The sequence below is a fragment of the Muscardinus avellanarius genome, assembly GCF_963383645.1.
Source record: "Muscardinus avellanarius genome assembly, chromosome: 14".
NCBI lineage: Eukaryota > Metazoa > Chordata > Mammalia > Rodentia > Gliridae > Muscardinus > Muscardinus avellanarius.
The window spans coordinates 65,779,935-65,794,912 of NC_137800.1; the positions used below are offsets into that span (position 1 = coordinate 65,779,935).

Sequence of the window (14,978 nt, forward strand, 5' to 3'; positions counted from 1 at the left end):
GCAGGGAAACAGGACCGCCACGGCTGAGCGTTAGGTGTGCATGTGTCTGCGTGTGATCTGGAGATGTGCCAGCTGCAAGAAGGAAGTCATCGCTTCACCTGGGGGAGGGAGGTAATGAAAGCCTAGTGTGGGTGGGGCCGTGGAAAGTAGATACTGGCCAGGTGGAGTGACAGGCTTCAGCTAAGACCTGGGTGTGGGAGCCAGGGAGAGCCTAGGAGGCAGGCTGGGAGGCAGGGTGACTCATGGGGTGCATATTCTAAGCCGACCTGGAAGTGATGGCAACGATACCAGGTTAGCCTGGTATGTGGCAGATAACATTTACCTGATATTTACATTTGAGTAAGTTGCATATTTTGTAAAAATCAGATCCCTGGTCAATAATATTTACCATTACCTTGGCAGATATCTATGATGTGCCCGGTGTATGTTAATCTCAAGCTTCACCAGAAACCTAGCAGTTTACAGAAGGGAAACTGAGGTCAAAACTCAGCTGGTTGTGGTGGCTCACACCTGTATTCTTAAGTACTTGGGAAGCTGGGACAGGAGGATCACAGGTTCAAGTACGACTTCAGCAAATAGACCCTTAACAACTTAGTGAGACCCCGTTTCAAAATAGTAAAATAAAATAGAACTGGGAGTGTAGCTTGAAGGATGAATGCCCCTGGGTTCAATTCCCACACCCCCTCCCCCCCAAATGGAAACACACGCACACATGCACACACATCAACAAAAAAATAGTTTACTCAGGGCTGTGCAGATAGTAAGTGTTTGAGCTCAGAATGTAGGATGCCAAGCTAGGTGTGGTGGCCCATGCCTGTAATCCCAATACTTGGGAGGCTGACACAGGAAGACCCCAGGTTCAAAGCCAGGCTCAACGACTTAGCCAGACCCTGAGGAATTTAGCAAGACCTTGTTTCAAAATGAAAAATAAAATAGGCTGGAGGTGCGGCTCAGAGGGGTGTAGTTCAGAGGGAGAATGCCTCTGAGCTACACCCATTTTTCCTGCCCCTTCCCCCCCAAAAAAGAATCCAGCGTACATGAGCCAAGATATGATCATTGTTAGAATTCATCTTTTCTACTTGGAAATGAGTTTTTACCTTCTTTTCATTTGCTGTAGTCCTCCTCCTGCATTCCTGCGAAATATTTATGATATGTCCATTGTTTTCTTTCATTGATGTGCTTGTAGAGTTTCCATCTGCTTAGGGAAAAAAAAAACAATAATCAGCATGATTCTACGTTAAGTGGACTAATTGTTGATTCAGTATCAAGCTATCTAATTGTTATTTAATGGGACAAAGCAGCTTTCAACACTAGCTTATTTTTTCTCTAAATACGGGCATGATTCCATCATCCAGGGTGCAGAAATGTCTCAGGAAGAAAAAAAATTTGCTGATGTCCCTGATACCTCCTGCTGACTTCTTAGGGTGGGGCACAGGAGGGCTTGGGTGTGACTTGGGAGGCTGACTTGACTCTCAGTGAACCAGTCTTTCCAGATAAGGAGGTTCTAGAAGGTTCTAGAAAGAGCACTTGAGTCTGGAGGCCTTGGCACTCAGAGCCCTGCTCCTCCTTTGGCTTTTCTCCTCCTTTCTCCTGCTGACTCTTTTTTTTTTTTTTTTTTGGTACTGGGGATTGAACTAAGGGACATTCCACCTCTGAGCCTTATTTTTTGTTTTAAAACGGTCTTGCTAGGTTGCTGAGAGCCTCACTATGTTGCTGAGGCTGTCCTTGAACCTTCAGTCCTCTTGTGCCAGCCTCCCAAGGACTGGGATTACAGGTGTGCACCACCACACCTGACAGCCCTGACCCTTGAAAATGGTCAGCTGTGATTCTGATGTTGAGACATCTCCACAGACTCAGAGACTCAGACAGTGAGCCATTCATTTGAAGCAACATCTTGTAAAATGCTAGTGCAGTCCAAAAATGTATACCCCACCAGCATACCTGGGCTGAAGGGGGTGTTCATGCTTCAAAACCTCATGAAGGTGAAACCCACATCTTTTGAAAATGAATTACGAAAACCCACATATGAAAATGAAGGCACTTTAATGAAAAGCTACAGCAAACAGATCCAAGATTTTGCTTGGAATTATTATTTTTGGTACTGGGAATTGAACCCAGAGGCATTCTACCTTTGAGCTATACCCCTAGCCCAATTTTATTTTTTATTTGGAAATAGGGTCTCACTAGGTTGATGAGAGTCTCACTACTTGCTGAGGCTGTCCTTGAACCTGTGATTCTCCTGTCTCAGCCTCGCAAGTACAGGGATTATATGAATGTGCCACCATATCTGACAGGAATTAAAAAATTTTGACATGTGAACATAACATCCCTTGTTTTACCTGTGATTTGGGGCAAACAAAGGAGTTGGCTTCTAAGTGGATAATCAGACAACTTATAAACCTTTTTGTTCAGATTTCAGTAAAAATAAATGTTCAGTTTTTGCATAGAGAAATAATTTAAAATAGAAATTCCTAGTTTGGTATTGCCTTTGTAAGAACTAAATATTTTTTTGTGACATCTCTTAATAAAAGAAAGGAAAGCATCTTTCTCAGAAGTGTCTTGTCTCTTCAGTGCTTTTAAAATGTATTATTCTGCCGAGCATGGTGGCGCACACTTGTGATCCCAGCATTTGGGAGGCTGAGACAGGAAGATCGTGGTTTGTGGACAGCCTTAGCTGCTTAGTGAGGCTCTTTGCAACTCAGTGAGAGCCTGTTTCAAAATGAAGAATAAGAAAGTAGGGCTGGGGGTGTAGCTTGGAGGTAGAATGTCCTTGGGTTCCATCCCCAGTACCGAAAAAAAAAAAAAAAGTACCATAAATTATAGAATAGAAAGTCAGATGTGTTGGCCCACGCTTGCATCCCAGTACTTAGGCTGAACCAGGGGGATCACAGGTTCTTAGCCAGCCTCAGCAACTTAGAGAGGCCCTCTGCAACTTAGTGAGACTCTGAAAATAAGAAGTAGCCGGGCATGGTGGCACAGGCTTGTAATCCCTGAGCTTGGGAGGCTGAGTAAGGAGGATCGCAGAGGTTCGAAGCCAGCCTTGGTTACTTAGTGAGGCTCTCAGCAACTTAGTGAGACCCTGATTCCAAATAAAGTATAAAATAGGTCTGGGAGTATAGCCTGGAGGTAGAAAAGCCCCTGGGCTCCACCCCTAGTACCACAAAAGAAAAAAAAAAAGAACAAAGAAAGAAAATAAGAAGTAAAAATAGGTCAGAATGCCCTTCGGTTCAACCCCTAGCATCAAAAAAAAAAATAATAATAATAAAAGTAAAAATTGTAGAGTGAGAACAAAGATAAAAACAAAAAAAAAAGGAAATTTCAGAACCATGTCATAACCACAGGTCATGAGGAAGAGCCATGGTGAAGTGAGGAGTTAGCTTCTGCAGCTCCGTGGGAACATCACTGGCCCCTCTGAGCCTCGCCCCTCCCCACAGGAGCCCGATGCAGGAACTCCAGGCACCCTGAGTGCTCAAAGACACAGGCTGTACAGCTGGGGGGGCTGGGAGTGTGCTCCAACTCTGCCCGACCACCACATCTTTATGAAGGTAATGGCAAGTGGTCAGGTTGCCCCTCTGAACACAATCCACCGAACTTGCAGAAAAGGTAACCACTCAGAAAGGAGATACTTTGACAGCTCCTGCATGGGGTTCAATGAAGGATCAGAGGAGACCCTCTTTCTTTTTAAAAAAAAATATATTTTTATTGGTGGATTGTAGTCAAACATCACAATGGCATACAAGACTTGTGAGGATATTCAAGCACATGTCATCCAATGAGCCTTTATCCAATCCCCATCCCACTCCCTACCCCTCCCTCAATCCCATGCTTGATTTAGTGATTAACTTTGATATATTTGTTTACATACATCATGCATTTTAAAGAGATTCCATCTTCCCCCACCCCATCCCCTCTGATTGGTCACCTCAATTGCTCCTCCATAGGGCCCTTTCTTCAACTAGATCTTCTCCTATTATCCATTTCTTCCTAGTTTTTGCATATTAGGGAAAACATCTGATTTTTTATTTTCTGTGATATTTCTCTGTGTATGCCGCATTGCAAGTTCCGATCCCACTCTTAAAGGCCCCGGCACTGGCCTGGCCACCCCGCAGACTCTGATCGCGGCCTCGCTGGCTCCAGCACCGGCCTTGCCTCATGGCAGGTTCCGATCCCGGCCTCGGAGGCCCTAGCACCAGCCTTGCCTTAAGGCAAGAGGAGACCCTCTTTCTAAAAAGACCCCTTTTTGCTCACATGTTGGGTTGGGAGAAGGCAGAGGGAGAGCTGGGCCTTCTGGCGGAGCTTTTGAAATCAGGATAATGAGGAGTGTCCTTAAATCAGTCATGTATTTGTCTTTGTTTTTGTTCTACTTTACTAAGTCAAACAAACATGCATTAAGACCTTCTGTGTGCACCGCCCTGTGTGGTTAGGTGCAGGTAGGAGTCAAATGACTTGGTGTGGGACTTTGCCCTCCAGGCTGGGGTAGCAGGTGTGTAAGTACCGAGTGCAGACTGGGGGGCAGCGGTGTGAGCAGGTGAGCTCCACTGAGCAGGCAGCCTCGCTCTGAACTCCTGAGAGATGAATGCGTGACATTTCAGCTGATGTCTAGGGCGGGTCGTAAGTCTTGGTATATGGTATATGTGAAAAATACTTTGATGAAGATCATTGTTTGTGCATTATATAATTACATTTGCCAGCACACATTTTTTGAGCTTTTCCTGCATCATTATTTCATGGACCTGAATATGGACAGACATAAGACTTTGTTTCAGGCACATATGTAAGACCCTGTGTTGACAGAGTAAACAAATAAAAGAGGGAAGAGAGAAAGAGAAAGAAGGGAGGAAGGAAAGAGAGAAGAAATCCAGTTAAAGAAAAAGTATGTACACAAAAAGACATACAGTTAGGTGGCATGGATGTCTAGAAAGCAATAAAATTTTTGTAAAAGAAAAAAAAGAACTACTTAATAAATATATTTTTACTTTGTGATTTACATGCCCCTCTTCAAAACTTTTTATTTTCTTTCTATAGTTTTTCTGGCAACAGAAGTCAGATCATGCCTAAGACAGCTAGTTCTGAAGTCTTGTTTATTTTTTGTTCATTTGTTTTTTTGTGGTAGAGGGGATGCAACCCAGGGTTATTCTACCTCTGAGCTACACCCCAGTACTATTTTATTTTTTATTTTGAAACAGGGTCTCATTAAGTTGCAGAAGGCCTCACTAAGTTTTGGAGGCTGGCCTTGAACCTGTAATCCTCCTATCTCAGCCTCCCAAGTACTGGGATGACAGCGTGCACCACTACACCCAGCTCATGAAGTCTTTTTTTTTTTTTTTTTTTTTTTTGCTGTACTGGGGATGGGACCCAGGAGCATTCTACCTCCAAGCTACACCCACAGCCCTATTTTTTATTCTTTATTTTGAAGCAGAGTCTCACTGTGTTGCAAAGGGCCACACTAAGTAGGAGCTGAGGCTGTCTGCGAACCGCGATCCTCTTGTCTCAGCCTCCGAGACGCTGGGATTACAAACGTGCGCCACCACGCCCGGCTGAAGTCTTTTTTTTGTTTGTTTGTTTGTGTTTTGGTGGTACTGGGGTTCCTGGAAGCCCTTCACCTTCAGGCTACACTCTCAGACCTATTTTACACTTTTAAAAAAAAATTTGGAAACAGGGTCTCTTAAACTAGTGCAGCTGGCTTCGAACCTGCGCAATCCTCTTGTCTCCGCCTCCCAAGTGCGGGGATTACAAGGGTGCGCCACCATGCCTGGCTGAAGTCTTATTTTTTAAGAAGAGAAAAGAATGTAATTTGAACATAGTTCTGTAACGTTGGTTACATATTCATGTGGTCTGTTTTTGTATGAAAAATCCAGAACGTGTTTTTCTTTTAGTCACTGATGAAGGGATACTTAACTTATATAAAAGCTTAGAACCATTTACTTGTTTAAACAAGTTTTAGAATGAACTTAAAAATCTTTGTGCAGGCAGATTCTTTGTAGTATGACTCATTCGCCTTTGTGAGTTTGAAGATAAAACAATTTCAAAAGAGTTAAAAACTTTGAAGGATGAATGTTATTTTTTCAGGGACAGCTATTAATTTTAATTTGGAAAAAAGTCATTAGATTAATTTGATCCAAATGAATTTATTTTTTTCAAAAGACACATGACATTTTTCATCTTCCATGCCATTGAAATGGGATTTAAAAATGGAAACTTAAGGCTTGTTTTTATTTTTTGGATTGAATTTAAGGGTGTTCTATCGTAGAGTTACATTCCAGTCCTATTTTATTTTTTATTTTATTTTATTTTATTTATTTTCTGTGGTACTGGGGATGGAACCAGAGGCTTTCTACCTCCAGGCTATACTCCCAGACTTATATTTGGAAACAGGGTCTCACTTAAGTTGCTGAGAGCCTCACTAAGTAGCTGAGGCTGGCTTCGAACCTGCGTGATCCTCCTGTCTCAGCCTCCTAAGCGCAGGGATTACAAGCGTGCGCCACCATGCCCAGCTTTTATTTTTTATTTTGAAACGGGGTCTTGCTAAGTTCTGAGGTCCTCCTACGTTGCTGAGGCTGGCCTCAGACCTGCGATCCTCCTGTCCCTCTCTGCCTTCCAAGTGCTGGGATTACAGGCATGTGCCACCATACTTGGCTAAGTAGACCTGACTTTAAGGATCATATGCAGTCTTGAAAAATTGTTCAAGTCGTCCCTCCTTATTTGTGAGTTCACTTGTTGTGGTATGAGTTATCCACAGTCAACCACAGCCTAAAAATATTCAATGGAAATTTCTAGAAGTAAACAATCCAGAAGTTTTAAATACATTTTACCACAGTATAATGTTACAAATGTTTGATTCTGTTTTTGTCATTGTCAGTTCTCTTACTGTGCCCAATTAATAAATAAATTAAACTTTATCATGGGTATGTGTGTGTAGGGGAAAACCATAATATATTTAGGATTCAGTACTATGCTGATTTTCAGGCATCCCTGCAGATAAGGGGGCACCACTGTATAAGGTGAAATTTGGTTACTGAGATTATACTTTTCTGTAGACAAAGAACAATACTAAAGATTTTTATTTTGATTGTTTCAAAGCTTTAGCTTTTCACTTTTGATTCTTAAAGAAATTTGATTTCAAGCTGGTGTGGTGGCGCAAGCTTGTAATCCCAGTACTTGGAAGGCTAATAATACAGGAGGATTGCAGGTTCGTGGCCAGCCTCAGCAAGTTAGTGAGGCCCTCTGCAACTTTGCTTGCCTGCCTGCCTCCCTCCCTCCCTCCCTCCCTCCCTCCCTCCCTCCCTGTCTTCCTTCCTTCCTTCTGTCCATCTGTACTGGAGATTGAACCCAGAGGCATTCTAACTCAAAGTTATATCCCCAACCCGATTTTATTTATTTAGAAAGAGGGTCTCAGTAAGTTGTGGAGGACCTGGCCAAGTTGCCAAGGCTGGCTTCGAACCTGCTATCTGCCTGTCTCAACTTTCCAAGTACTGGGATTATAAATATGTGCCACCGTACTCCATACTCTACTTTGGACCCTGTTTCCAAAAAGAAAGAAAGAAAAAAAAGGAAAAAAAAGTGAATGTCCCAGGCTCAATCCCCAGTAATACACACACACACACACACACAAACACACACACGCACGCGCACACGCACACACACACACACACACGATTTCTGTGCATTTCTCTTTCCCGTGTAGTTGTTAGTCTATTTACCAAAACACAAGGCAAAACACATGAGGGTTTTAGCTGAATCAAAGACACGATGTGGTGAACATCCTTCAGTAAAGCATGAAGATTATTATTAACAGATTGTGCGGTCACCTTTTTTTTAAGTTCCAGGAAGAGAGGAGAAGAGCATAAGGCATCTTTTTTTTTTTTTTTTAATAAACCAACTGATTTTTTAGAAGTAGGGAATGTTTTCTAAAACATGGAAGTGATACTAAAAAAGAACGGAGTCGGCCCACCGTTTTAATCCAGTTTTTAATCGCCTCATCCCCCCTTTTTCTGAATGCAGCTTATTTTTAAGCATGTATAAGTAACTATTCTACTAATTGGGTAAAAAAAAGCTGGTGAATTTATGTCTTGTTGTCAAGTGAGTTTAGCCTCATACAATCACTTACCACTGGGATGTGCACTTTGGATACATTTATTCTTGATTGAGTTTGACCTCCTTCTATAGTGTGTAGGGTCCCCCCTCCCAACTCTTTATGGTGCTGGGAATTGAACCCGGGGCCTTGTGCATGCTAAGTACATACTGTACCACTAAGGTACACCTTAAGCGCTTTTCCTTTTTATATTTTATTTATTTTTTTGTGGTACTGGGGATGGAACCCAGGGGCATTCTGCCTCCAATACCCCATCCCTATTTCTTATTCTTTCTTTCGAATAAAGGTCTCACTAAGTTGCAGACGGCCTCACTAAGTAGCTGAGGCTGTCTGTGAACTACAGTCCTCCTGTCTCAGCCTCCCAAATGCTGGGATCAGGAGTGTGCACCACCCTCCCCACCCCCTGCTGCTTCTCCTTCTTAAATGTGCTTTTATTTTGAAATAGTTTTAGATTTACAGGAAAGTTGCCAAGAGAGTACAAAGTTTTTGTATACTCTGTGTGGCCTGCGTGATCTGCCTCTCACAGCTCGGTTTATGATAGTTTTTATAGCAGCACGCCTTGTTAGACCATTTAGCAAACTCTGGTTTTTCACTATGCTAAGAGATAATCCTTTCATTTCTGTGATTGGGGTTGGCCTTCTTAGTGGCAATTATCAGAACCAAATGGCTGAACATAATTTACAAATGTTTAAGAAGAAAGGTACTCCTATTCCACTTCAGTAAAGAAAACAAATATACTCACACAGAAGTATCCTGATTCCTTGCTGGGATTCTAAGAGAATTTTCTCTATTTTTAAAATTCTTTCCTTTCATGCCGGGCATGGTGGTGCCCGCCTGTAATCCCAGTACTTGGGAGGCAATTAGCAAGGCCCTCAGCAACTTAGTGAGACTGTATTTCTAAATAAGAAGAAAAAAAAGGGGGGGGGCAACTGGGGGTGTAGCTCAAAGGTAACTCTGGGTTCAATATCTAGTATCAAAAAATAAATTCTTTCCTTTGTCTCTTGAGTTCCGTTCCTCTATTTTCTAACAGATACACTTTGGAAAGTGTTCTCAGGCAGTTGGAATTTTGCACAAGTTAGGACAGCCGATGCAGTTTTGTCCGTGTCTCAGCCATACAAGGAATGTACCAGGTTTCCTGTGCAGTAGAGGAGAGACTGGCTGCATTCATGGAGAAGGGCGGGGGCGCCGGGTTTGATAGGTGGACAGTTCCGGCAGCACATTGCCTGGGCCTGCTGGAGGAGCCAGGATCATCGCACCCTGTCTGGGAGTGGCTCCAGGGAGGGCTGGGTTCCTCTCCCACATCCAGCTAGTGCTGGCTTGTTGGGGAGCCTTGCTCGTAGGGAGGGGACCCCAAGTAGGTGGTAGGAAAAGAAAGTGCTTCCCTATGGTGCAATGAGGCATGGTCAGGTGCTGGGAGAAGTTCCCACGTCCTTGTGATCCTACCCCATCTGTGCATAATGCAGACATTGTTTTTCAAACCTTTTTTGCTTTTGTTTTTGTGGTGCTGGGAATTGAACCCAGGGCCTTTCACAAGCTGGACAAGCTCCACCATGGAGCTACGTCCCCAGCTCAAACTTTATTATTATTTTTTTAATGGTGAAAGTTTTTTTTTAAGAGAGGCCTAGAGTCCCAGTACTTGGGAGAGGCTGAGACAGGAGATCGCAGGCTTGAGACCGGCCTTAGCATCTTAGTAAGACCCTGTTTCAAAATTAAATAAAAACTGCTGGGGATGTAGCTTGGAGATAGAATGCTCCTGGGTTCAATTCCCAGTACTAAGAAAAAAAATTTTTTAAAGTCCTTTTAAACGAACACACACACACACACACACACACACACACACACACAGCTCTTTTTTTATACTTTGGTCTCCAGCAGTGAATTAAACTCTTCTAATTTCTTTTTTTCCTTTTTCTTTTTCTTTTTGTGGTGAACCCAGAGGCGTTCTACCTCTAAACTACACTCTCAGCCTAATTTTTAAAAAATGTTTATTTTAGCCGGGTGTGGTGGCGCACGCTTGTAATCCAGCTCTTGGGAGGCTGAGACAGGAGGATCACACAGGTTTGAAGCCAGCCTCAGCTACTGAGTGAGGCTCTCAGTAACGTAGTGAGACCCTGTTTCCAAATAAAACGTAAAACAGGTCTGGGAGTATAGCCTGAAGGTAGAAAGCCTCTGGGTTCCACCCCCAGTACCACACACACACAAATTATTTTGAAACAGGGCCTTATGAGGTTGAGAGTCTCACTGTTGCTGAGATTGTCCTCAAACCTGTGATCCTCCAGTCTTGGCCTCCCATGTATTGGGATTAAACATATGTGCCACCATTTCCAGCTAACTTCTTTCTTTAAAGCATGGATCATCTGCAACATTACAAACTTTCATCATGAACAACACCATTTTTTTTTTCACTGTTACTTTGTTTGCTTGCTCGTTTTTGTACTGAGGATTGAACACAGGGGCATTATACCTCTGAGTTCTACTCCCAGTATAACTTATTTATTTATTTATTTATTTATTTATTTATTTATTTTGGTGGTACTGGGGGTCCTGGAAACCTTCTACCTCTGGGCTACACTCCCAGACCTATTTTTATACTTTTTTATTTGGAAACAGGGTCTCCTAAGCCAGCGCGCGTGGCTGGCTTCGAACCTGTGCGATCCTCTTGTGTCCGCCTCCCAAGCGCGGGTATTACAAGTGTGTGCCACCACGCCCAGCTTATTTTTATTTTTAAATAAGGTCTTGTTAAGTTGCTGAGGCTGGCCTGGAACCTGTGATCCTCCAATCTCAGCCTCCCAAAGCCTGGGATTTCAGGTGTGTGTCACCGTGTCCGGCTAACATCATCCTTCTTTTAAGGTTTCTGTCATGAATCTTCCAGAAAAGTGCCCCATTTGAAATGTATACTGAGTCTCAGGCATACCACCCTGAATGAATGTGCCTGATCTCTCTGAAAGGCACATTGAATGAGCCTCATTGTTGGAAAAATATTTATTCTAGAAACAGCCTGCAAGAGAAGAGGCTTGCCGGGCGCGGCGGTGGTGCACGCTTGTCATCCCCGCACTTGGGAGGCGGAGACAGGAGGATCGCGTAGGTTTGAAGTCAGCCGCGCTGGCTTAAGAGACCCTGTTTCCAAATTAAAATATAAAATAGGTCTGGGAGTGTAACCCGGAGGTAGAAGGGCTTCCAGGAACCCTAGTACCACCCCCCTCCCCCCCAAAAAAAAGAGAGAAGGGGCTTGTTTTACATGAAAGATACTTAAATTTTCCACCACTTTATTATACTGTGATTTCTTCACCATTATGGTGTTTAGCTGTGAAGATGGAAAATATTTTTGTGACTTTAGCTTTCTCTTCATCTGCCTTTTTATCCTTGTGTCAGATTCACTTGTGAACCTGCCATGCTGGGTGTCTCACCTGGAGGTCTTCCTGCCCGGACTGGTGGTGTTGGGGGCACCTTGGACTGTGGGATGAAGTGGGATAAGCAGGCTGAAAGAGTTCCCCGTCATCACCAGAAGTGTGGTTTTACAACTCGAAGGAGCCTTGCTAAATGGAATTCTAGACCTGGGGGGAAAAATTACCGTGAAGGACATTATTGGGCTAAGTGGGGAGATTTGAATAAGTTCTGTAGATTGGAAAATAGTTTTCTACACGTGTGTGTGTGTGTGTGTGTGTGTGTGTGTGTGTGTGTGTTACTGGGGATTGAGCCCAGGGACATTCTATCTCTGAGCTATATCCCTAACCCTTTTTTAATTTTTTTTTTTATTTTGGCCGGGCGTGGTGGCGCACTTTGTAATCCCCGCGCTTGGGAGGCAGAGACAGGATCGCGCTGGCTTAGGAGACCCTGTTTCCAAATAAAAATGTAAAAAAATAGGTCTGGGAGTGTAGCCCGGAGGTAGAAGGGCTTCCAGGAACCCCAGGACCACCAAAAAAAAAAAAAAAAAAAAGAAAAGAAAAAAAAAAAAGAAAAATTCACAGATACAGAGAGGAGGAGAAGGAAAAATGCAGCAAAACGTTGACAACTGGAAAATCTGGGTGAAGAGTCTGACAGGAGTGTTTTTTGTCTTGTGTTTGTAACGTTCATAGACATTTCAAATTATTTAAAAACTGACAGCGGCAATCTCATGTCTGGTTTCTTGGTGTTTGCCTCCTCAGTCAAACGGGCACGATGTCCAGGCACCAGAACCAGAACACCATCCAGGAGCTGCTGCAGAACTGCTCGGAGTGCCTGATGAGAGCGGAGCTCATTGTGCAGCCGGTGAGTGGCCCGTGCCCTCCCGCCGCCCACGGCGCCCGCACCCGGCCTGGGCTTCCTGGGCCTCACCTGTGCATTCCTCTTCCTGACCTCTTCTGCCTCCTCAGTATGTAGAGACGGGCTTTTTCTGCAGAGGCTAACGAGGGGCGTTGTCGCTGTCCACTTTCTGTTGTAAGTAAGAACACGGTGCCACAGACCAGGCCAATTGTAAAGACACTGTTGTGGCTCATGGTTCTGGTCTCAGGTGGGGGCCACACCGGGTGGTGGCCTTGCTGGCACAGACCTAAGATGGTGCGGGGGGCATCACATGGCAAGGGACAGAGCGTGTGGAAGCTGGCTTTTATGACAGACCCACTCTGAAAATAACCTCCTAATCCGTTAGTTTATTTATCACACGAATGGATTTTACCTCTTATAGGTCCCACCCTTTAATATCCCGTCATAGGGGTTACATTTCAAAATAAGGTTCACATTTAAGCCATAGCAGCTCTGTCTCCTAACCTATTTGTAATGTTGATTTAACAGTGGGAACCAGTCTTCAAACAGTCCCCACTCAATAAATGATTCCACTGTTCTGGAGCTGTAGCTCCCCTTTTGCTATTTATATGGCTTTGTAGTCTTTTTCTCTTCCCAGAAATGCAACTTGATATGTTTCTGTCATTGGATTTGGATAGATTGTTATAGGCACCATCAATTTAATAAGATTTCTTTATTTTTTCTTTTTTCTTTTCTTTTCTTTTTTTTTTTTTTTTTTTTTTTGTGGGTCCAGGGATGAAACCTAGGGACATTCAACCTCAGAGCTCCACCCCCTGCCCTATTTTTTATTCTTTATTTTGAAACAGGGTCGCGCTAAGTTACGGAGGACCTCACTAAGTAGCTGAGGCTGTCCGCGAACTGCAATCCTCCTTTCTCAGCTTCCCGAATGCTGGGATTACAAGCGTGCGCCGCCACGCCTGGCTAAGATTTCTTTTTTCAATAAAAAAGATTATTTTTTTCGGGGAAAGAGACTGTAATGGGAGAACAGTTCTAGTAAAGAAACATAAAAAGATGAATGAATAAACAATTGAAAATTTAGGAAAAATGGTAGCAATTGGGGGAACTTGGTGATATTTCTCACAGTAACTGAGCTCTCTTGGGTCTTATGGAATTGAGATTTCAAAATATGGCTCCCGAGACATTTGCTCTGTAAAGTCTTCATTTAAAACACTGTAGCACTTGAGCCGGGCGTGGTGGCACACGCTTGTAATCCCTGCAAGTGGGAGGCGGAGACAGGAGGATCGCGCAGGTTCGAAGCCAGCCGTGCTGGCTTAAGAGACCCTGTGTCCAAAAATAAAATAGGTATGAGAGTATAGTCTGGAGGTAGAAGGGCTTCCAGGAACCCTAGTACCAACCAACCAACCAACCAACCAACTAACAAACAAACAAACACTGTAGCACTCATATTTGCTCCAAGTTAGAAAAAATAAAGGACTAGAGAATAGTACAGAAGTAGCCACCTTTTCTAATCTTTTTCCAGAATGATTCTTTTCAACAAAAGAAGGGAGTTCAAGTGTCCCTCGTGCTGACAATAATGTTGGGTTGCATCTGAAACCTTCCTCACCAGAATACCCCTGTTAAGTAGTCTATATTTGAAATCAAGATTTTATTATTTATTTATTTATTTATTTATTTATTTATTTATTTATTTATTTATTTATTTATTTATGGTGGTACTGGGGTTCCCGGAAGCCCTTCTACCTCTGGGCTACACTCCCAGACCTATTTTTACATTTTTTTATTTGGAAACAGTGTCTCCTAAGCCAGCGCGTGGCTGGCTTCGAACCTGCGCGATCCTCCCTCTGCCTCCCAAGCGTGGGGATTACAAGCGTGCGCCACCACGCCCGGCTGGAAATCAAGATTTTAAAAAAGCAAATTTATGATCTTCTCTTTGAAATCTATCTTATTTATTCATTTATTTTTTGATACCAGGGATTGAATCCAGGGGCATTCTACCTCCGAACTATACCCCCAGCCCTTTTAAATTTTTATTTTGATATAGAGTCTTGCTAAGTTGTTTAGGGTCTTGGTAAATTACTGAGACTGGTCTTGAACCCCCTATGGTACTGGGACTGTAAGCATGTGCCACCATGCCCAGCAGAAAAATATCTTAATGTTCAAGTTGCTTAATTTACATTTTATATAGATTCTCATTCTGGTTCATTTCATTCAATTAAAACAATCTTTGCTTTAGTCCATGTACAAAGACATTTGGGGGCAGCCAACTTGATAGGCTCTGGTCCTGGCTGCTTCAAACCTCTGATCTGACACATACCCCTCCAAGTTCCTCACAGAGCCTGGACTCCTTCACACAGAGGAAAATAGGAGGCGCCAGTGACTTCCTGGTGAATGTCCCCGGCCCTTGAAACAGTCACTAGTGACTATGGATATGCTTTACATGGAGTTCTAAAAATTTACATGGCTTCGTGTTTGCAGTTTATTTCCACTTACGTGCATTGAAGTGCAACAAATACATGCGAGGGAGATGGTATTGTATTTGCTTACATTTCTGGGTGGAGAATTCATTTGACTGAAGCATCTAAGGGAAAACACAGACAGTCCACAGAGTTTGGTTCACAAATCTTCTTCTCCTTCCATGTCTCAA

The 14,978-nt window shown here is 43.3% G+C and overlaps 1 protein-coding gene across 3 annotated transcripts in view; it reads left to right on the top strand.

The window, feature by feature from the left end:
* The window catches only part of DSP (desmoplakin), a gene marked incomplete at both ends in the record, with an annotated part of 56,914 nt that overhangs the window by 7,800 nt on the left and 34,136 nt on the right, over window positions 1-14,978 (top strand). For all 3 annotated transcript variants that reach the window (XM_080709829.1, XM_080709830.1, XM_080709831.1), the window contains one exon: window positions 12,238-12,340. In XM_080709829.1, coding sequence (XP_080565955.1) covers window positions 12,238-12,340 — 103 coding nt within the window. The remainder of the gene's footprint in view (window positions 1-12,237; window positions 12,341-14,978) is intronic.